Source organism: Gavialis gangeticus, unplaced genomic scaffold (genome assembly GCF_001723915.1).
Source record: "Gavialis gangeticus isolate Ggan-Ray unplaced genomic scaffold, GavGan_comp1, whole genome shotgun sequence".
In the NCBI taxonomy this organism is placed as follows: Eukaryota; Metazoa; Chordata; order Crocodylia; family Gavialidae; genus Gavialis; species Gavialis gangeticus.
Window position 1 is genome coordinate 20319920 of NW_017729002.1, and position 21753 is coordinate 20341672.

A 21753-nucleotide genomic window follows, 5' to 3' on the forward strand; every position below is an offset into this window, starting at 1 on the left:
TATAGCAGGATCTGGACAGGTTACAGGGGTGGGCAAATGAAACTAGGATGGGATTCAATACTGACAAGTGCAAGGTGCTGCACTTGGGCAGTAGGAACCAGCAGCATACCTATAGGCTGGGGAACTACCTTCTCAAAAACACGGTGACAGAAAGAGATCTTGGAGTCATTACTGACTCCAAGATGAACACAGGCCGACAATGCAAGAACATGGTCAGTAGAGCTAACCATACCCTGTCATGCATCCACAGATGCATCACAAGCAGGACCAGTAAGGTGATCCTCCCCCTCTATGTGACACTGGTCAGGCCGCAGCTGGAGTACTGCGTCCAGTTCTGGGCGCCGCACTTCAGAAGGGATGTGGACAGCATTGAGAGGGTCCAAAGGAGGGCCACTCGCATGATCTGGGGACAGCAAGGCAGACCCTATGAGGAGAAGCAATGGGACCTTAACCTGTTCAGCCTTCGCAAGAGAAGGCTGATGGGGGACGTAGTGGCCATCTATAAACTTACTAAGGGGGGGACCAGCGGGGTTTGGGAGAGACCTTGTTCCCCCAAGAGCCTCCCGGAGTAACAAGGAATAACAGCCATAAGTTGCTAGAGAGTAGGTTTAAGCTAGACATTAGAAGGCACTACTTCATAGTCAGGGAGGCTAGGATCTGGAACCAACTTCCAAGGGAAGTGGTGATGGCTCCTACCCTGGGGGTCTTTAAGAGGAGGCTCGACGTTTACCTGGCTGGGTTCATTTGAGCCCAGTTTTCTCTCCTGCCCAGGGCAGGGGGTCAGACTAGAAGATCTACAAGGTCCCTCCTGACCCTACATCTATGAATCTATGTTCCACTACTTGTTCCCCCAAGAGAATCTCTACCCTTTGAGCATTTCATGAGTACTCCCCCTCTGGTGATCTCATGAGCAGTAGTGAATGGAACCTTGCGAGGGCCCTGTGAAGGACACATTACTATTGTCTCCATTTTACAAACAAGGGTACTGATTGAAGCAGAGGTGCCGAGTACATGGAGCCCAAGGGCCCTGGGCTTCCTCAGGAAGAGGGCTGTCACCTGAAATGCATAAAACTTTCCACATGTCCATCATTTTAGGCCCCCTCCCCAGCAAAAATAAAAGTTGGTGCCTATGGACTAACACACAGAGCTATCCAGAGAAGAGGGGGTGGACTAATATCAGGTATTCATACCACATGGCCCCTAATACTGAAATTACTAAATCTTCCCAGGTCCAGGTACTAAGCAGAATCATTTATCCAGGGAAGCATTGTTTCTGGCTACCAAGAGGCAGGAGCACAAGATTGACCTAATGATGGTGGATCACCTGACACTGGTATGCAGCATATCATTGACATACAAAATGGCTGAACCTAGGAACTTCTCCTTCAAACAGGGACCTTGCTATGGGAAACAGGAGTTGGGATTCATCAACTGCACCCCCCTCCAAACTGCATGTATTGACAAGGCTTTGTGGAGGGAAGGCTTTGCAGACAAGAGCCTCATTCATCTCAGTACTAGCCCCAGCTAATGACACTTAGGGCATGGTGTTGTACAACTGAAGGAGATGCTGACATCCTAGGATGGGAATTAGGGGTTAGAAGCAATGCTGCACTTACCGCTGACTGCTCTGCCAGTTTGTGCTGAGTGTTGCGAATTGCTTTCTTGGCCTCCTGCAGCTCCTTCCCCATTGCAATCCTGCATGTAAAAAGTAAAGGCTATGATAGTTTTAAATCTAGTGTTGCCTTTCACTAATGGCTGCTCCACGGGCCCAGAATACAAACTGTGCCATTTGGTGTAGGGTAAGTGGTACTTGAGGAGGTGAGGAATCAATAGTATAGCTCAAAGCCAAAGTACAGGCCTGAGTTGTGCAAGGCTCCTACTCCACACCTCCCTACAATTTGGCCATCATGTCTCATTGAACCTAGTGTCTCAGTGCAAGGCTCTTCTAGCAGTAACTGGAAGCCACAGTCCACAAGATGCTAGGCTGAGACTACCAAAATCAGGGGACTTATAACCAAAAAAAAATTTCATCCGATGATACTATGACTTAAAGGGTCTCTGCCTCACCCCTTCACAACCTCTCTCAGAACATTAACCAAACTCCCACCATCTCTACCTGTTGAGAAGGAAAAGAATAACTATGTGGTTAAGGCAGAGGATTCCAGGCACCTGGATTTAATTTCTGGCTTTGCCACAGATTCATTATGTGACCCTGAAACAGTCACTTAGGCTGTGATCTTCAAAGAAGCCTAAATCCCATTGGCTTTCAATAGAATCTCTAAAGCCCCTTTGAAAATCCCACCTTTTATTTCTGGGACTCACTTCTCCATCAGTCAAAAGAAGAGGAATATTCATTTCTTATTCTGCCAAATGAATGATAAGCTCATTCATGCTTATGAGGTTTAGATACCCCAGGAAAGAGGCCAGCACCTGGAGAGAGATCAGTAACTAGCTGGAGGGATGTCACACTCACACTCTGTCTTCCAACTTCTGCTGCTGTGAGTCATATGTTTTCTTCATCTTTTCAATCTCAGCTTTTATGTGATCCTGGTTTCCAAGCAACTGCAGGGCATGAATGAATGGAAAGATGAAGTAGCCTGAAAATACAACAGCTGAATTCCAGGCATAGCTCATTGAAAAGAAGAAAAAAATTACTGGGTTCCTGTTGGCTTGGAAGCTCACTGGAAGAAAATATGCTAACCATGATTCCCTTTTCCTCCGTGGGAAATGAAGGAAAAGGGAAGACTTAATGACTGCAACCAATACACTACAAGACACCTGATACAACAGGAAGTGGATTTCAAAGCCATTCTGCTTGAATAAGTGTTGATGCCACCAAGTTTAATGAGTATCATCACACTAAATGCTGACTGCGGTGAGATGTGAGCAAGAAGATTACAGTATCACAAGAAAAGCTGTGGGGGCTGAGGTCCTGGTCTGGAGTGTGTGAACTATGAGGCAAATGAAGCTAGAAATTTCTCCAGCCCAGCACCCTGAGTCTTCTTTATCACTAACATTTCTACAATCTTGGCAGCCAAGGAATAAGTGTTAACGATGCTTTAACCAGCCAGAAAGGTTACTACTGAGCAACTTGTGGCCTTCAACCAAATATACTACAGACCTAAGCAAGCACAAGCTGTGTTGACTTCTTTTTTTCCCCAGTGGGAATATTACCTGGATTGATTTTGCCATTCTTCCAGCCTATAGGAAAAGCAAATGGGACAGAAGATCAAACCCAAGTCTCCTGCACAGTAGTGCAGAGCACTATCCACTTGGCTACCCACCTTTGAAAGAAAGCAGAGATACCCCCTTTAAAACTCTTAATTCTATTTGCTCAATAGAGGCCTGCCTGAACCTCTGCCTACAACACTGCAGGCACATAAAGATCCTCTTTCAAAGAGGAGGAAAACTGGTATTGGGCAGCAGGTAGGATTAGCCACAGGATGTAAAGCATCACAGGACAAAGAACAGACATGCACTACAGTGAATACTCACGTTTCTCTCTAGCTTTCGACGTTCATATTCAGAGGCAACTACATCTTCTGGCTGATTTCAATGAAACACAGGACAGACCACTGATTAATGACCCTCTGGGGTGTTCCTCAGTTTTTCATGGGAAAGCCAGGGGATCAGGCTAGCAATGAGAGCAGACAACTCCATACCTTCACTTTACGGGCAGAGAGGTGATGGACCATTGCACGTACTCTCTCCAGCTCAGCAGAGGTTTTGTGGGCTGTGGCTGGGCTTGAGGAGTAGTTATTCTGTGGCTGGGGAAGGTTGTTCCTGGCACTGGCCAGGTTCAACAGCTCTAGACTCAGCGTCTCATTCTTAGCAACCTATCAAATGCAAGAAGAAAGGAACAATTTTGTTTAAGCTTTAATCTCTCCAGCTTTGGGTGTGAATTATTAAGCATGTTCACACAGTACTTTATGTACAGCAGCTTGAACTTGACTCTCTTTAGATAGCAGGATTTTTTTCCCCTCTCCTGTCTCAATGGACTGGTGAAATTTAATTCTCTTGAAAATGCAGGACAGGTACAAGTACTTGGACCAGCCAGACAGAGTAGAGGGATTGCTACATAATTTTAACCCCACAAGCACAGCTCTGCCAACAGACCTCAGTCCTGCCCTGCAGGACAAGTTCCAAACTCCCCCCACAGCTTTGTCAGTGTATCTCAACCCTGTTTTGCAGCCCCATCTGCTACTGCAGTGATAACATTTTCCTGAACAAACACTTCTAGTCACCTCACAACGTGTCAGTTTGCAAGATGTAAGAAGGGACAGATGTCCCCTAGGAACCAGGCCAATACCACCCAACTCGTTTCATTTTTGTTCTTTATCAAGGTCAATACAGGTAGATTAACCCACAGCACCACTTAGCCACTGAGATTCAACAGAGTGCTGGTGTGTGAAGTAACACATTTCACAAAGATAAAGTATATCTTTGCAAGACCAGCTCAGTTACAGGTGACCTGGAATGAATACAAAGGGAATTCACATCTCAAGGGAAGCTTTCAGAGGAGATAACAATACTTTGATTGGATTTATGACTAGGGACAAGTTTGAGTACTTGTTATCACTGCACTGTGAATCCTGGAGAATGTGACTCTGTGGTAACTTTAGTCATCCATTTAGATAATGGGTGATCAAAAGATAACACAGGGTGGGCTTAGGCAGCAACTGGAGGAGAAAAGAGAGAACAACAAAAAGAGATACAGCTATGACAGCTGACAGGAACTGCCAAGGACAGGCTTCTTGTTCTCTGATTCAAATGATCTATCCGCATCTCTGTCCATTCTGACAATCTGAGCCAAAGAGCTGCAGGAGTACAGAGACCCCGCTTGACTTGGCCAGTAAGAGAAAGAGACAGTAGCAGCATTGCATGGGGCTGTTTCAGAAAGGCTGCATCAATCCACCCTATTCTGAGTCAACCTTATAGCACTCTCATGTGGATCAACAGAAGGCCCTCCCTGCCTCCCTTAAGCAGCAGTCCTGACCACCCTTGGGGTGACTGGTCCCACTTGGTGCCCATCATCCAGATCCATATATAAAAAAGGGTTGAAGGGAAGGGGAAGCTGAGTGCAGGTCACAGAGTAACAGACTTGAAAGGGCAGCATTTACAATGAGTTTGGAAACAGCCACATAGTAAATGACTGACTGACTTCCTAAGGGGAAGAATTTCCTTAAAAAGAGCCCTCTGACTGAAAAGACAAACCCAGCTGATCTCCCTGGCCTTGGTTGGATATGGAACAATTTATGAATTAAAAAAAAGACTGTAAATTTTACTATTCAGAGGCTTGCACTATTATTTTATAGGTGATCAGGAATGAGCTCACAGATCTGTTTTTGGGCCACACAGCCATGAAAACATGTTGGCAAGGTCACAAGGAGAGCTGGTAACTGAAAATGTGCAAAAGGTTCATTGTCCCCTGAGGAGAGTACCTTGGGCTCCTTTTGCAGTTTCCTTTGGGAAAATCTTTGCTAAGAAAATTGCAGCAAAAGGCACACACTGTGACTATGCTCAATCTGTTAATTCAAAATCTCCTTTGCTAAAGGCAGCAATGTCCCATGGTTGGAGCTGGCAACAAGGCTCCCAGAGACCAGAGATGAAATCCTGGCTCCACTGACTACAACAAAGCTAAGATTTCACCCTGCCAGGTTTCCAATACTGGCTTTGCCACCAAGTAGCTGCGTGACTGGGCAATTCATAAAATGGTTGAGCTTCCCCATCCACAAAGCAAGAACACCAGCATTTATCTAACTTTCTAAAGACCTTTTAGATTGTTAAATGAACGATACAAACTATTAGAGTTGATGCCAGCTAGCTGCAACCTGGGTGCCATGATCCTATGTTGACCCTAAGTGTCTGTTGTTGTTACCTGGAGCATTGACTGAATTGTGGAAAGGAAGGTGCTCTCAGGGGAAATGTTGTTTATAAGCTGTTGCTTGTGCAAACAGGAATTGACTAATTGCTTTATTATTAATATAGCAGTTAAATCACATATTGCTTAAAAATGTTCATCAGCTCTGGGACAAGAACAACTAAGAAAACAGTTCAAAGAAAAATCCCTTTCCATTTATTCAGTTCTTTTACTTTGTACATTTGACAATGCTTCCTGCCTTGCCTGCTTTGCTAGACTGGGAACAGTCATATGTTCTAACCTGTGGATCAACACAGTAATATCACTCTTAGATATTGCTCTGTGCAGAGCTTGCATCCCTGCTCTTCCTTAGGCTGTACTGAACAATGTTTACCAGGAACAAAACAGCTGAAGAGGGAACATGCAGGAAGATTCATGGAGAACAGTGTGTGTAGAGTGCCTTTAGTGCTCTTTGTCCCAAAAGACCTTTTAAATATCACCAGAAAAGCCCTTGGTAACAGTTTTTAAGGATTGTTTTAAAATTATTTTATTAGAAATTTGATTTTATTTTAACTGGTCAGTTTGCAAAACTTTGGGTTGATGATGTGCCTTTAAGATTATTCCCACCATCAGAAGAAATGTAGAGAGAGAAGCCAGATTAGTTTGTATGTAGCCTCTGAAAAATCATACAAACAAAGGGAAATGAAGCATGCTTTAAATGGAGCAGGAGCTGTGATGGGGCATTCAGAGTAGATGTAGATCAGGAACTGGAAAGGCAGCAGTAATAGCAAGCACTTATTCTGGTGAAACCTTAGCAGAGTTGGCTCACCTCCTTTTCATGCTCTTTGCCCAGGGCCAGATAATTGCTTTTCAGAACAATGTACTCATCAGCCAGCTCCTTGCGATTGGTCTCCATAGCCAGCAGGCGCTCCTGTAGGGCATCGTGTTCCCCAGTGACCTTCTCATCATGGAGCTCCAACTCCAGAATATGGTTCTCCAGGGTCAGAATCTGAATTGCATGGGAAGCATAACTAGGCAGCACCATGGAAAGTGAGCTTGGCTAGCTAAACAGGTTCTTAGCCATGGTTGGGCACAAGAGACATTGGGGGTGAGTTTCAGGGCACATGCAAGTGATAGAGATTAACAGCTCCAGCCAGAGCCAGGGAAAAATTGTTTTTTTATCTTTAGTCATAAAAAGAAAAAAGATACCTTACATGTAGCCATGGTGTCAGCATAACTGGCAGAGGAAGAGTATGATAAGCAACAGAAATGGGCTATAAGAAGTAGCACATACCAGATTTTTCAGTTCAAAGTTCTCTGCCTCATACTGCTCCCTCATTTTGTTTGTCTCAATCTGGAGATCAATGAGGTTCTTGGAAATCTAGGCAAGAGAGAAATGAGATTGTAATGCAATCTTGGATGCATAAATCTGCAGTAGGAAATGTCAGTTTCCTAACAATAATCCTGAAATGATGGGCTCCAAAACATAAGGGAGACACAAGTGATACTGAGGGGAAAAATCTCAAAAATTATGTTTAAAATGAGAGATTTAGCTTTGGTAGGTAGCATCCTTGTGATTGCTTGACTCCCCCCGGTACTCTGAAAAGTAGTCTACACAGTACAGCCTTATTGTAACCAAACCCCATGCGACACAGAGAAAAAGTTCATTAAAATGGTATAAGAAGATTACTCAATTTGCTGTAACACAACAATGAAGTGGATTCCTGTTGCTGAGATAGTTAAAAGCAGGGAAACTCTTATAAATAGGGTTTGTTATAATGACAGTATGCTGTGTTCACACCAGTTTGCCAACATAGTGCCAGACAGCAAAAAAGAAGCTGTCATATCCCAGCTTCCAACCTGTGGACCAAATCCTGTAGTATTTATTCAGTCCTCACTCAGGTAAGAGACCCACAGGATTTTGCTAAGAGAAACCAGGTCAGCCTGTTGTAATGATCTGGAAGCTCAGCTAAAGTCCAAGGACTGCTATGGAGGCCACTGTTACTGGTCATACCAGTATTTGGAAGATAAGTTCTGAAATTGGCAAAATATACTATTTCAACATTAGACAACAAAGAAACACGTGCAGCCCGCAACCAGATATGCCCCTTTTGATCTGAGCCCCAGTTTGTGACGGAGGCATTGACTATAAGTACATACCAAGGCTGAGCTGATTCTTACAGTTAAGCATGAAAGTGTTCAGGCCCTGACATATATTGACTGAGAAGTATGGAGAAGTCAGGACTGAATTCCCAAAGACAAAGAGTATAAAGGTTATGTGATACCCGTTTAGAGAGGTCTCAGCCTCCTCCAGAAGGAAGAGGTCTGGAATACTGGCTACAGAGATGTCATTTCTAGTCCTTCTCAGCCAAGGTACTTTAAGGAACATAGAGCACAGGCTGTCAGGAATGCACATGTGTGTGTGCTCATAGGGAAATAACCATGGGATTCTACATACCACTACTTCAGGCTCCAGAGTTCAAGTCTCTCCAGCTCCCGCAGGGTCTGCATTACCTTAAGTTTCTCCTCTTCATTGAAAACCAGTCTGCATGACAAATCTGTTTTGGAACCTGCCAGCTTCCCCATCTTTTCCTGCAGTTCTCCAAGCTTTGCATACAGTCTCTCATTCCTATCCTGCAGTTGCACCTGGGAACAAAAATCAGCTCCAGCAACTGACTAGAATAAGCAGAGACAAGGTCTTCTCCCTCCTGTTCTATTCACAATACTGCAGAAATATGGGAACTGGCAGAAGGGAAGAAGGTACTGCTCACATGACAAAAAACACAGTGCATACAGTGGCTTTAATAGGCTGCAAAATGGGATTGCCTGTCACCTGTAGCATCCTCTGATTAAGATTTCCTATCTAAAACACTTGGGTCAGTATCCAGGGATGGGATCAACATCTTCCATACTTACGTTTTCATGAGTGAGGTGCTGAACCTCCTCCCGAAGAGCACTCACGCTTTCACTCTCCACACCCTTTCTAGGATCCATGTGTGCATAGGATCGGTGTTTGAGAGACAGAAGCTTTGCACGGTACTGAGTAAGCAAGGACCGAGGAACAAAGAATCAGAATGGGAGACCTTTGTGGCAGACATCTGCATCCACTAACAGCTTTCTCCCATATGCAACACAGACAGGGTTGCTATCAACTCAGGTTGCTAGAGGGTGTGGTGTTCACCTTGCTTAAGGTGGAACAAGCATCTGCACTTGCTCAAGGGGGAAAACACTTGCAAAAGGGAAAGCGAGCAGTAACGCATCTAGTCTGCTGTCCCAATTCTGGCAATGGCATATATTGGACATTTAACAAGGCTCTTGAAAGGAGTTTCTTACATGAATGGTGCTAAACATCTCACTGCTATCTTTATTATAACTTTTTCATGTTCCTCCTATTTGATGATTATTAAAATTATTAAATGTCCTTTGCCAGACCAATTTAACCCTTCTGTTCCTGGGCAGGAGACTACAACCAGAAACACTATCTATAGGTATTCAGATACAACGTGACCCCCACATATCAATTTCAAGTAAGAGGTTTTCACTGAGGTTTCATTTAGTGACAGATCACAGAAGCATTCCATATCTGAAACTTAAAAGCCCAGGATAAATTTTGTTAGAGGAGAAAGAATTCCTTACATCTTTTCTAAACTAGTAGAATTCAAAACAGGTTACCCTGTAATGAAGTATCTTTAAACTGGAAAAATAAGAGTCATCTTAAAACAAACCCACACACCCCCTGGGACTGCAGAATACCACTTCATCTGCTGACTTGACCCTTTCTGGGTCTTGGCCACATGCAAATGAGACTTCTATTACCCTCAAAGAAATGAAGCCGATTTTTTTAATGTGAGGACAGAAATAAGGATTTTTACACATTCCAAAGGTACCATTCTCCTTCCACCCCACTAAAATGGAAAGAACACTGCTGAGACTTAAATGCTATTCCACCACTTACCATTAGGAGATGAGATACCGCTTTGCGAGTAACAGTCTCTACACTTAAGCCAGAAAAAAATCTTGCCAAGTAAAGAAGATCAGCTGTCCTGGGATGTGTTCTAGCAGAGTTGATTCATTTTACTGGGCAAAATACACATTGCTCACTGTTCTACAAGATCAATGAGTGGGACAACAGGTGATGCATTCCCCACTTACAGAGCTAAGCAAGGTTATTTGAGTAGATGTGATATATTTTATTAGACTAACTAAGTAATCGGATAACATTTTCTTGGCAAGCTTTCGGGCACAGTCACCCTTCTTCAGTCATGGGGAGTCTCTGCTGTTCTGAGACTGCAAGAAATGAAAGAAGCTAAAAGTGTGGCAGGACATCCAGAGTGATTGTCATAAACCTAAGATGTCTGCTACAAAAAAGTGGCATGAATTGATACCCCTATGTTTTGGTCACAAATTTTGGGTAATTGTGATGTGACAAGAGGTTGGGATATCTTTTCACTTGGTCTTTGTGCCATTATAAAAATAAGAAAGGCAACATCTCTTTCTACTGTTTCTGAGGAACATCAACTCAAGTGTTCCCAAGCCCCACTGGTCTGAGACTTCTAAGACTGAATAACACTGAAAAAGGCTGAGATCAGGGTTGGGTTTATCCTTACTTCTCCATTTGCTAAGTTCAGCAAACACTACATATTGTCATCTCAAACCACAGGCAAGCTCAAATGTTCAACTGTGATTTTTAATTGGACCAATATAAAACTTGCTGGGTAAGGACAGATTTGCATATTCTGGCAAGTCCTAAAGTCAGGGACAGACAAAATATGGCCCACAGACCAGATCCAGCCCTCCAAGCCATTCTATCAGGCCCACAGGGCCCCTCCAAAAAACAATTATTACCAGCCTGTGGCTAGCTCTCTGAAAGACAGTGGAAAGACAGGCTTTCAGAGGTTGCATGCCATTGGACCAGGCTGGCTCTGTGCCTCTACCTTTGTGGGTCTCCCAGCAGTCCAACAAGGAAAGGTAGCAAAAGGGCTAGCAAGCCCTCTTGGCTTAATAGGGATATCAAGGTCCTCTTGAAAAAGAAAAAAAGAGGCATACACACAATGAAAGCTTGGGACAGTCCTCAAGGAGAACTATACAACAGCAGTCTGCACACGTAGGGAAAAGATTAGGAAAGCTAAGGTGGCAACTGAATTTAAGTTAGCAACGGGATCAAGGATAATAAGAAATCTTTCTTTAGGTATGTAGGGAGCAGAAGGAAAACAAATGGAAGTGTGGGGTCTCTGCTTAACACTTCAGGACAGCTGGTAACCAACACTCAGGAAAAAACTGAACTCCTGAATGCCCACTTCGCTTCTGTATTTCACCGGACCAAGGGGGAAAACATGCTAGCTAAAGGGGGCATGGTAGGAATGACCACCTTCCTATGGTGACAGAGACGTGTAGTACGGCGCCCACACCCACACACAAACCACACCCCCACCCACATATACCCTCACACCCACCCACAACCCCCACACTCATACCCAAACTCCCCACAAGCCCCACACCCACCCACACTCCCTCTACACACCTTCAAAAACCACACGCACATGCCCCATTCCCCACCCCCGCAACCACACCTCACCCCCCCACAATATACAAGTGTAAGACTTTATTTTGAGTTATTATGCAATCATCTCTATATATACTATGCAAACGCACATAAATCAAGACAAAAACATTTTTTAAAATAAAATTAAAATATGTTACAGCAGATGTTTGATTTTTAGTAAGTTTTGGGGGTTTTTTCCGGTTCCAAGATAGCAAATCTCCCTCCCAAAAGGTGTATTTCTGGTGGCAAAGGTCAGGGGTTAAGGGGTGGGACTTCTGGTCTCAAGATGGCGATCAGGGGGTGGGGTAGCTGTGAAGCAGCAGGTCTACCCTTGCAGCCCTGGACAGCTCATCAGAAGTCATTAAGCAACCCTCCAGTTGAAATAATTGCCCACCCTTGCCTTAAGTCAACCTCAGTTTTAACCTGCATTAGCCACCCAGAGAACATTATGCTTTGAACATTGGTGGTAGAGTTTAAACCGAGCCCTGTTGAAAGTTTTGATTCCTCTCAGAAAAGGCAACATGAAGGCCAAAGGAAACCATACCATACCTCCATACAATAGCTATTTACAACAGGGAAGTCCTTGACTTGTGAGGGAGCTATGCACATTTTCAGCATGGTGGCTAGATGCCAGGAATCCAGGGAGGGAGACAGACAACAAATAACTCTGGTCTTGCTGTTTCCACCCAGGGCTTCTTCCAGCAATTGAGTCAATCTGGAATCACTGTGAGGAAATTAAAATAAAATTATCATTGGAATCTATTTTCTACCACTCCTGAAATGAACTAGAAGTTCTTTCCATAGTGCCACATGACAATAAACTCTTTCGTCTCCAGTTTTCAGACTGTGAGCATTCATTTTACTTATGAAAACCAGGTAAAGTTTTTCCCTGTGTCTTGGGAAAGATGCAGGGAACAGACATCACCAGACAACAGAACATAAGAAATCCTTCATTTCACTGCTTCCAGCATGGGTGTGTGGTAAAAGAATATCACACAACCTGGATAGTGACCAGGGCTAGGATTTTCAAAGAAAAGACTAAGGGACTAAGGTATCTAAATCCCACTGATATTCAAAAGGACCTTGTTACCAAGCACAGCTAGTCAGGTATTTTTTGCATAAAAAGTTTCTCTATTGAAAACATACTGATTTCTTGAAACCAAAACTTTCAGCAAATAAGGATTGGTTTTGACTAACATCCCAATTTGAAAACATATGGAAGATAAGTTTTGGAATTGGCAAAATAGCCTATTTCAGCATTGTCTAAATAAAGTGTCTTGGGTTCAAAACAAAATTTTATTTAGAAATCTAACTATAACAACAAACAGATCAAAATGTTTCTATGCTAGCAAAATTAAATTTGTTAACTAATTGGAAGAGATTTAGGGGGAAGGGGAGAATATGTATGATGTGGCGAGCTCTACGTTACTGGACATTTTTGAGATCTGCATTTTTGGTTTGATTCAGAAGTGGAAAACATTTCCACCTTGGAAAACCACACCCCACACAGCTTTACTGCCTAACTCCCTCGAGTTCCTTTAAAAATGCCATCTTAATAAATAAATAGTCAGTTTGCCTACTCCTTAGGACTTGTGTTCATCCAATTTTGGATATTGAATCTCCTTTATTCCATGTTAATTAAGTACACCAGAGCACATATGTTACCCCATGTCCTACTCATTACCCAGCAGCATGGCCCTGAGTCAGTCTCACTGAGACGGCTGCATGCAATAGGTACTACACATCCCTTGCACTGTCCAGGCCTTGCCTATCTGACCTTTAGATGAATGCAGGCCCACTGAAAACAGTCTGTTCTGCCCAACTTGTACAATGTGAGCTGGATTCTAAATTCAGTTACACAAGTGGGAATCCAATGTGAATCCACTGACTGGTGTTGGCCTGCATTTCCATAGGTATAACTAAGATTGCACTCAGTTCCCAGACAACACCACGGCAGACAAATGGTTACTATGACAACATTCACCTGTAATTGATAACTTGATCGGGACACGGGGAGCCTGCCAGCTCATTCACAACCTGGTAGGATGCCAGCATAGATTTGTTCAGCAAAGGTTTTTCTCTTACACCCCCAGCCAACAGGTTCTCAGTAAGGTTCTCTGCACCAGGGAGATCCACAGTTTTCAGCCAGGACCTAATGGGTGGGGCTCATTACGAAGATGCTGCAAGAGACACAGGAACAGTCAGTCAGAACCCAAGGCAGCTAGTAGTGCCAGGACTGTTGAGTCTCTAGAGTCAGGCAGATTGCTACCAAGAGTTGAATCACTTGAGTCTCCTACAAGGAGTTTTTAGGAAAACAACTAAAAGGGAGGCTTGATAGATGGAGGAAATGAAAAAGCATGAAGCTTTCGAATAGATGTGTGTGTCACATCCTTTACTTAAGCAGCTGGGTCTAACCACCATCAAAGATGAGACACTGGATTAGATGGATCATTGGTCTGATTCATCACCAGGGATCCTGGTTTTCTCCGATTTAAGCAAGTCCCCAACTTTTGGTTATGAAAAAGTAACCCCAACTCTACATCTCTCTCCAGAAAAATGTGGATTTGGGGTTACTTTCTTTTAACTGAAAATTGGGGATTTTTTAAAATCAGAGAAAACCAGGATCCCTGTTCACTACAGAAACTTTATGTCTACTCCCGGCATTTCTTTTGTTAACACTTAGCAATGGTAAGCTAAATGCACCTGCACATATTATAGGGGACAAAAGAAATAAACATAAGAAACAAAACATTTAGAAACACATACAAACAACTCAGTACTGACACACTAGGCAACAACTCACCACCTGCAGGTTGAAATGAGTGATGCTGCTAGAATGATTTGAAGTTTGTCCATAGTCACTCACAGCCCCAGTTCTGCGTACCCTGCCCTGGCGGAACACTGTGGTGGCTTCTGCTGCTGAGGACACACTCACCAGGGACAGCCCCTAAGAAACGAAAGAGTGTGCCTAGCTGACATCTGGGCTTTGAGGCCTGAGAACCAAGAGGGATAGAATCATAACCCTCATGTCCTGTGTATCACATCTGACCAAATTATGTAGCAAGATCCTCAGTAACATAGAGTTCTTCTCTCCCCACGCTGGCCTCACTCCTGCCCAGCCCAGGACATGACAGCCTGTCTGCTGTTTTTTGTATATGTTTGTTTACATGTAATGATTGCTCTTCCCTGCTGGGCAGGGACACACAGACCATAAATTCAGAAGACAACCAAATTCTTCAGTCCAGCACCCTATGAAACACCATGTCAGACCTTAAGACCTGCCTCCCTGCCTCTAGCACTAACATCTACCATCACTTATTACATTAAGCAAGTCCATTAGCAATGAGGTTTCCAGTAACTTAATACAGTACTTTCTGCCGCTTAAGTATCGCTCCATTTATCCTAAACCCAAACCCATGCTTTAGGGATAACCTCCATCTCTCTAGTAAGCTGTATACTAGGAGTGGGCAACTATTTGGGCCCATGGGTCACATACAGAGTTTTGGTGAGTTGTCACAGGCTGGGTCAGCACCACTGCCCTCCCCCACTCCCCTGAGCAACAGCTCACCAAAACTCCCTAACCGGCTCTACTCTCAGCTGGGCAACTGGTATGGGGCTGCAGTCAGGTGAAGAGCAGCATCCAGGAGCAGGACAGGCAGACGGGGCCAGGGCTGGGAATGCAGGGTGGTGACAGCATGGGGCCAGGGCCCTGGCCACAGCTGTGATCCACTGCCCGCACACCCCTGTGGCAGGCACCAGTTCTGTGAGGAGGGGCATGCAGGGACCAGATAGCAGCTCTGCCCCAGGCACCAGCCCTTCCCTGTCACTATCCCATCATCCCGGAGTCTCCTTGGAGACTGGGCAGGACCTGGACAGGCAGGACACACAGACATGTGGACAGGATGAGGCCATGGGTGGGCAGGAAGCTGCATCCAGGACCGGGTCTGGTATCTTGAGGTGATGGCAGCGCGGGGTCAGGGCCTGAGACAGAGCCATGGTCTGCTCCCTACACACACCTGCTCACAGCACCTACAACTACTGCAGGGCTGTGTAGCCAGCAGATCGCAGCTCTGCTCTGGCCCCAGCCCTGTGCTATCACCACCCTGTGATCCCAGCCTTGCCCACCGTCTTGCTCCCAAACACCACTCCCAGTCCTCCTGTGGCTCCATTCCATCTGTCCAACCGTACACCCTGTCCATGCAGGTACCAACCCCAGCAGTGGGTGCAGGGCAGATGGGCCAGGGTGCCTGTGCCATGGGCCCAGGTCTGGCAGTGGCCAAAAGAAGTCACTGATGCAGGGGCAGCTGGGCATCAAGCCCAGCCGCCGCTTTACCACTGCCCCACTGCATGCCTGGGGGAGCAGGACCAGTCACATGTACCACGTCCCGGGCTGCCCCTCATGCTTGGGCTGAGCGGGACCAAGGGATCTGCCGCAGGCTGGACAAAATCTTTCAGTGGACAAAATCTGGCCCACACCCATATTGTGCCCAATCCTGCTGTATACATTGGTGTAAATTTTTATCAGGATCTGGATCTAAATTTCATAGCTCAGGCTCATGTGTCGTTCATCAAACCCCAGATAACACAGCACAGATAGCAAATAATAAAGGACAGTTTGCATTTTTGATCTCTAAAGTCTTTCCTGTCCCTTCAGGAAATGGAAATAATACAGGATCCAACAGGAGGGTAAGCTACTTGAACTTTGGCCAAGTTCCAGGAAGGAGTGACCTTCCCCAAACTTTCTTCTTCCAAAGGAGCTGTTGTATGGAAAGAAAGGCAAATTCAGACGCAAAATACATTTTAAAGTTAGTTCTTCCAAGGGCCACCTGTTTGCTCAAATTCAGTAATGTCCCCAAAGGTGTTAGGGCATGTCCTGCATTGTCTAATGGCCACTGGAGTGGCACCAGTGAGCTTCAAAGAGGGCTTCGCCAAGTTCTTCTAAGCCTTATCTACACCCAGCAACAGCTCCAGCTCCCATTGGGGTAGTTGTATTTTGTCTAAGTGTAAGCATGGAGAAGTTTGTCCCAATGGATCTAATTGGTTCTAAACTGGATAATCCCCAATTAACTCAATGCCAAATCTAGTCTGCCTTTGTACACATGGTGCAGCTACACCAACTGCCAGTCAGCAACGACTAGGCTGGCATATATCCCCAAGCATATATGAAACTTTAGTGAGGGAAATGGAGGCTGTGATGTGAGACCATAAATAAAGGTGGGTTGCAGGACATGAGGTTAAAGCTGGAAAATTTTAATTAGTTGTGAAGACCTAAAGAAATGCAACTTTTTGACACCCAGGAGTTATGATCATTTGCCTAATCTCTTCTCTATCAGTCTTTTGAGTTTAGACAAGAAACTGTCTCATGTGATAATAATCCTTGAAAAATCCCTGATTTCAGAGAACAAGTCTGAGTGACTTCTCAGTGTCTGGTCAAGCCTAAAGCCAAAAAACAGAGATCAAACAAGAAGAGGAAGAAAGAAGGAATAGTTACCTTGATATAGGCTCCATCTTGAGCAGAGTATGCTAGTTCTAAATTAGTGGTATCAGGTCCAGGTTTCTGGAGAAGATCTTTCAGCACCTCAATATATATTTCATACATGGACACAGAAAGGGACCAAATGGCACGCCCATTCTGGCACTTGTGAGATGAAGAATCTAATGAAGCATGCAATTATATCTTATCCTCCTGCAAAAGCAATGGAAAATACCATGTCATTTCATTAGCTAATTAAAACAGGGATGGCTATTCCCAGTCTCTTTCTACCTACAGCCTCCTGGAATGCCGAGTTCACACAACCATGTACAGATGTTGGGATAGACAAAGTGCACTGGCTTTATCATGCCAGTGCTTGGATCTCAGGTCATAAACTCTGAGTCTGATAAACCACATACTCACTACCTGCTAAAAGCTATAATGCCATTGCCATTGTGGGTTTTTTTCTCCTGCACTATGCTATCAGTTACAGCTTTTTAAAAACCAGATAAGACTTGCAAATAAAACCTTTGGTGGGAGTGCCAAACTATGGTGGGTGGTAAAAATTCAAACCCATATAACAGATTGAACCAGAAAATCCAGCCCACAGTGTGAATATGTGAAATCTAGGCCTTTGTGACTCAGCCCTTTCTCCCAGCCAGCCACCCTAGAGCACAGCACGGTAGGTCTAATATAAGCACTGTGAAAACGACAAGAATTTCTGAAAAGAATGCATGTCCCTTTGCATCTGAAGGGAGGTGTTCCTTGTTGCTAGTGGACATCTACAGGACTCAGTTGTGTTTAACAAGCATATTCACTGAGTGTATCCCAGGCAATTGGTTTGGTTCAGTTCTGGAGGAGCTGAAGAACTGATCAGAGATTTTTGGTGCTCACCAATTGTTAATCTCTTTTCAGTCAAAAGCTCCCCAAATAGGTAATCAATTATCAGAGGGATAAGGCCTGAGCGGTCACTTCTGTCACCCACCAGTAAGTGCCACTTCCTGGAGTCAGACTCTCCGAAGGTCATGAAGTTCACATTCATCCCCTCAGCAGACATGCTTGTCGGAGAACAGCGGCCCCAAGGTCACGGTGGGCCGAGAGTGGTATCAGATCGGAACAGGTGGGAGTAGCGGTGAGGAGTCTGAGCGGTACGGGACTCGGTGCGGTTTCAAAACACGTGTATTTTATTTACTTACACTACTGAAGCGTAGGCAGAGAAGCTTGCTTCAGTTACAGTATATGAACAACGAAGGGGTCTGTTGGTCCACAGGGTTCCCGAGTGAGCCCTTGCTTTCTAGCCCAGGGGCTAGGTGCGGCTACCCACTCAAAAGTCCCAGGACTGGTCAACAGCTTATTGATTGGGATGACAAACAATGGAACTGTAACACATGAAAATGGTGAACAATGTAAACGACGTGACGCCAGTCCAAAGTGGACGAACAGATGGTCGAAGACGGTGCCAAAGGTCGATTGTAAGCAATGTCGGAATGGAGGTAGGCCAGGTTGATCAAAATCGCAGTCAGGGTTGATGCCAAAAATCAGTCAGTAGCCAAAGGAATCAATACGAAAACGAATCGGATCGATCAGCAAAACCGCAGCGAGGAGGAGACCAATGGGCCAGGAAGCCCTGCTGAGGAGCAGTCGCTGTGGGAACAGCCTCTGCTCTCAGCTTGGATCTCTCCCAGTGAGACAGTCCCTGCCAAGACAGCCTCTGTTTGCCAGCAGAGTGGGTCTCCCTCCCCCCCAGGTGAGGGGCTCACAAGTCTTTTAAGGCAACCAGGTAGCCAATCAGGTTGCTTTGTTCCTAGAAATTTCCACTCTAATTACATCATGCTCTTCAGAGTTGAGCATGTTCACTGTTATAAGAGTTTGACTGACAAGCCAGATAGTTGGCAGATTTGAGCATGCGCGCTGCCACAAAACTAGGTCAGTTGTGATTGACAAGTCAATAGGTCATGCTGTGGAATTTTCCACAGGCCTCGTCTGCTTGTCTGCGCATGATCAAACTTAACTCGTGTTACCAGCATACACTTAAAATTTGTCCGGACAATGCTCAGCAATGGCTGCAAGGCCTTGGAGAAGACAGTTTGTGTGGTGGCTCTACCATCAAACAGCTCCTGAAAACTGAAGAGAGAGAGCAAGAGTTAGAGGAATTGTCTGGGAAACTATTCAAAACAGTGATGGGGAATTAATTGCTAGAGCTGTGGGAACCCACTTGTCAATCAACAAGAATGTGTGTGAAAGAAAAAGAAAAAAAACGTATCTTGGAGCACAAGAGTTCTAATGCTGGATATATAACGCTGGTATCTTCTATGGTGAGTGGGCTGAAGTACCAGGGGGAGAGAAGTCAGATTATTAAAAAGGAGCCAACACTAACCCACTAGGTCACAATCATTTGTGAAGCTTGACTACTAATACAGGGACAGAATTTTCGAGGGGCAAAGTGAACGCTGGAGCTTGAAGGCACCAGGGCAGTTAATGGTGGCAAAAAGAGGAGGAACTGCATAATGGGAGAATGATCCTGTCCTTTCTCTCCCTCAACATGCACCAAAAATTGGGGGATCTGCTTCTCCCTCCCACCAGAGACCACACGCATTGCAAAAGTAATTTCTATCCCTTTGCAAGCATACCAGAGGTTCTACATACAGATCATCCCAAGGCAGCTCTACTGGTGGCCTAAGAAGAGCTCTTCCTCTAGCTCCCTTTCTAGAGCAGTAGAGTCACAAACGCTCAGGGAAGGGGCGTGGTGAAAGACAGGAAGACTGGAGAAAACAGGGGCAGCAGCAGTGGCTCCACCGGACCTAAATGAAATCCCTTCTCCACCAGGGGCCACAGAAAGTAGCTTTTCCGGACCGGGGGATGCGCACCCTGAGCTCCTGCTCCCCCGGCCTACTCGGACGGATCCTCCCAACCACATCAACGTTCATCCCAAGGACGCTGGGGCTGGAGGGAGAAGCGGGAATCTGAGGCTGCGGCAAGCGAGGCCGGAAACCGCGGCGCTCCCCAGGCCCCTCGCGCGGCGCTGGTGGTGAAGGAGGCGGCGGAGGCGGGCGTTGGGCGAAGGCAGCGTCTGACCCCAAGGGCTGCGGCTGAGCGCGGGCCGGGGTCTGTCGGAATGACCAGGCTGCGACTGTGCTCGGCCCTTTGCTACTCTCCCACCACCGCTTTCCCCCCGGACTATAACGCCACGTGCTGTCTCCATGACAACCGCGGGGCGCAGCTGTTCCGGGCGAGGAGCGGAGGTGCACGCGGAAGGGAAGTGCGTCTTTCACGCTCCGCCTCCCCCGGTGTTGGACGGAGGGGCAGGAGGGACAAACGACCACCCGAGGCAGACACGTGTTTTCCCAGTGCCTGAGGGGCCGAACTGCCCGCCGCTGAGCCGCGAGCCTGCCCGCGGGGTCCCGGTGCCGTAGGAGGGGCGGGCGTTGTGCCGCGAAGGCCGGGCCGGACTCGCCCCGACCCCCAGTGCCCGGGCGGCGCTGGGCGGACGCGGATCACAGGCTCCGCCGGGGACATGGGGCAGCAGCGCCCCGCGCAGACCCGGTGTCCGCCCCAGGGCAGCACCGCTCCTGGCTCCCGGGGCGGGATCGGGCCCAGCACCTCCAGCCAGTCGCCGTGTACCTGGACCAGGCCTCGACCACCTCCGGGCACCAGGCCAGGGCGCGCCGTGCTCGGGGCCCCTCTAGGGTCCAGCGTTTGGCAGCGGAGACTGGCGCTTGGTGCCACCGCTCCCCTCCCGCCACCTTTTTCGGACCGGGGGTTGACCACCCTGGCCAAAGCTGTTAGCAGAACTACAGCCAGTGCTGAGAACCACAACCAACACTGTAGACTGGTCCCAAGACTGTAAACTGCTGCAGGTAAAGGAGTGGGACCAAAACAGCCAGTGCTGTGCTACAACAAGGGGCTTAAAATACAATCAGGCAAGGCAAGGAAGAGAACCACACCTCCTGCTACAGGGGCCAGCAAACCACCCCACCCTCCTGCCAAGTTATTGTGGAGTAAAATTCCTTTCTGACCCCAAATGCGGTGGTGATCATCAGCCTCGCCCAGAACAGAGGGGCAGAGACCCTCTAGCCAGTCAGCTCTGGGTTTAAGTCCCAGCAGGAGCACTAGCAGGCCCCAGTTAAAATCCCCAGCCTTGACTGCAGCCAATACCAAATGCTTCTGAGAAAGGTGAGCCCCTGCTGCCCCATATCCCCTGACATAGCAGCAAAGTGTAAAAAATCCTTCCTGGCCCCATGGAACCAGCAAAGACCAGAAGTGTGGGAAATACCCATAGTAGAACATAAGCATAGCTACTTCTAGATCAGCCCTGACCAATGCTTGCCCAACCCAGAAGAGTTTAAGGCCTAATAGATATGAAAACACAGATCAGATAAGTACACAGGAACACAATCCAAGGAAAAACCTACGAATCTCGAGTCCTAAGACCATTGATTCGTCCTTCCTATGGGTAGCACTGTAAGTGTCTGTTATTCATTTCTCCCCTTTACAGAAATGTAACATGGTTTGTAGACTAATAAAGGGAATGGTCCTTATCCATAAATGAAAAACAGCTGCACTGTGTGTTCCTAAGAGACTGACAGGACTTTGGTGAAATTCATAGGTAAAAGTGAAATTTTGTACACATGCTTTGGGTGCTTATGCTAGCACTTACCTGAGTCCAAGCAAAGCCATGCTCTTGTATAGTTCAAGGACCATGCTAGTTTTCAGGCCTTTGTTATGTTACCTCAACTATTGACATCACAAAGAACTGCTGGCCACTGAGTCCTTCACTTTGCTGGTAGCACTCCTTGAGTGGGGTGCACCACTAAATATAAGAGGAAGAGCTTGCCTTTTCATGAACACAAATGGAAGTGACCAGATACCAATTCTCCA

At 46.1% G+C, this 21753-nt stretch overlaps 1 protein-coding gene across 1 annotated transcript in view; it reads right to left on the minus strand.

Annotated features, from left to right (window-relative positions):
• Nucleotides 1-19894, minus strand: part of CCDC78 (coiled-coil domain containing 78) — a 37523-nt gene extending 17629 nt beyond the window's left edge. The window contains 16 exon segments of the mRNA XM_019507603.1: nt 1617-1695; nt 2474-2562; nt 3496-3546; nt 3663-3836; nt 6690-6869; nt 7155-7241; nt 8375-8506; nt 8777-8914; nt 11952-12126; nt 13387-13564; nt 13567-13582; nt 14206-14349; nt 16894-17057; nt 17770-17927; nt 18922-18999; nt 19677-19894. Coding sequence (XP_019363148.1) covers nt 1617-1695; nt 2474-2562; nt 3496-3546; nt 3663-3836; nt 6690-6869; nt 7155-7241; nt 8375-8506; nt 8777-8914; nt 11952-12126; nt 13387-13564; nt 13567-13582; nt 14206-14349; nt 16894-17057; nt 17770-17927; nt 18922-18999; nt 19677-19792 — 1959 coding nt within the window. The 5' untranslated portion in view covers nt 19793-19894.
• Between the last annotated feature and the right edge of the window lie 1859 nt (nt 19895-21753).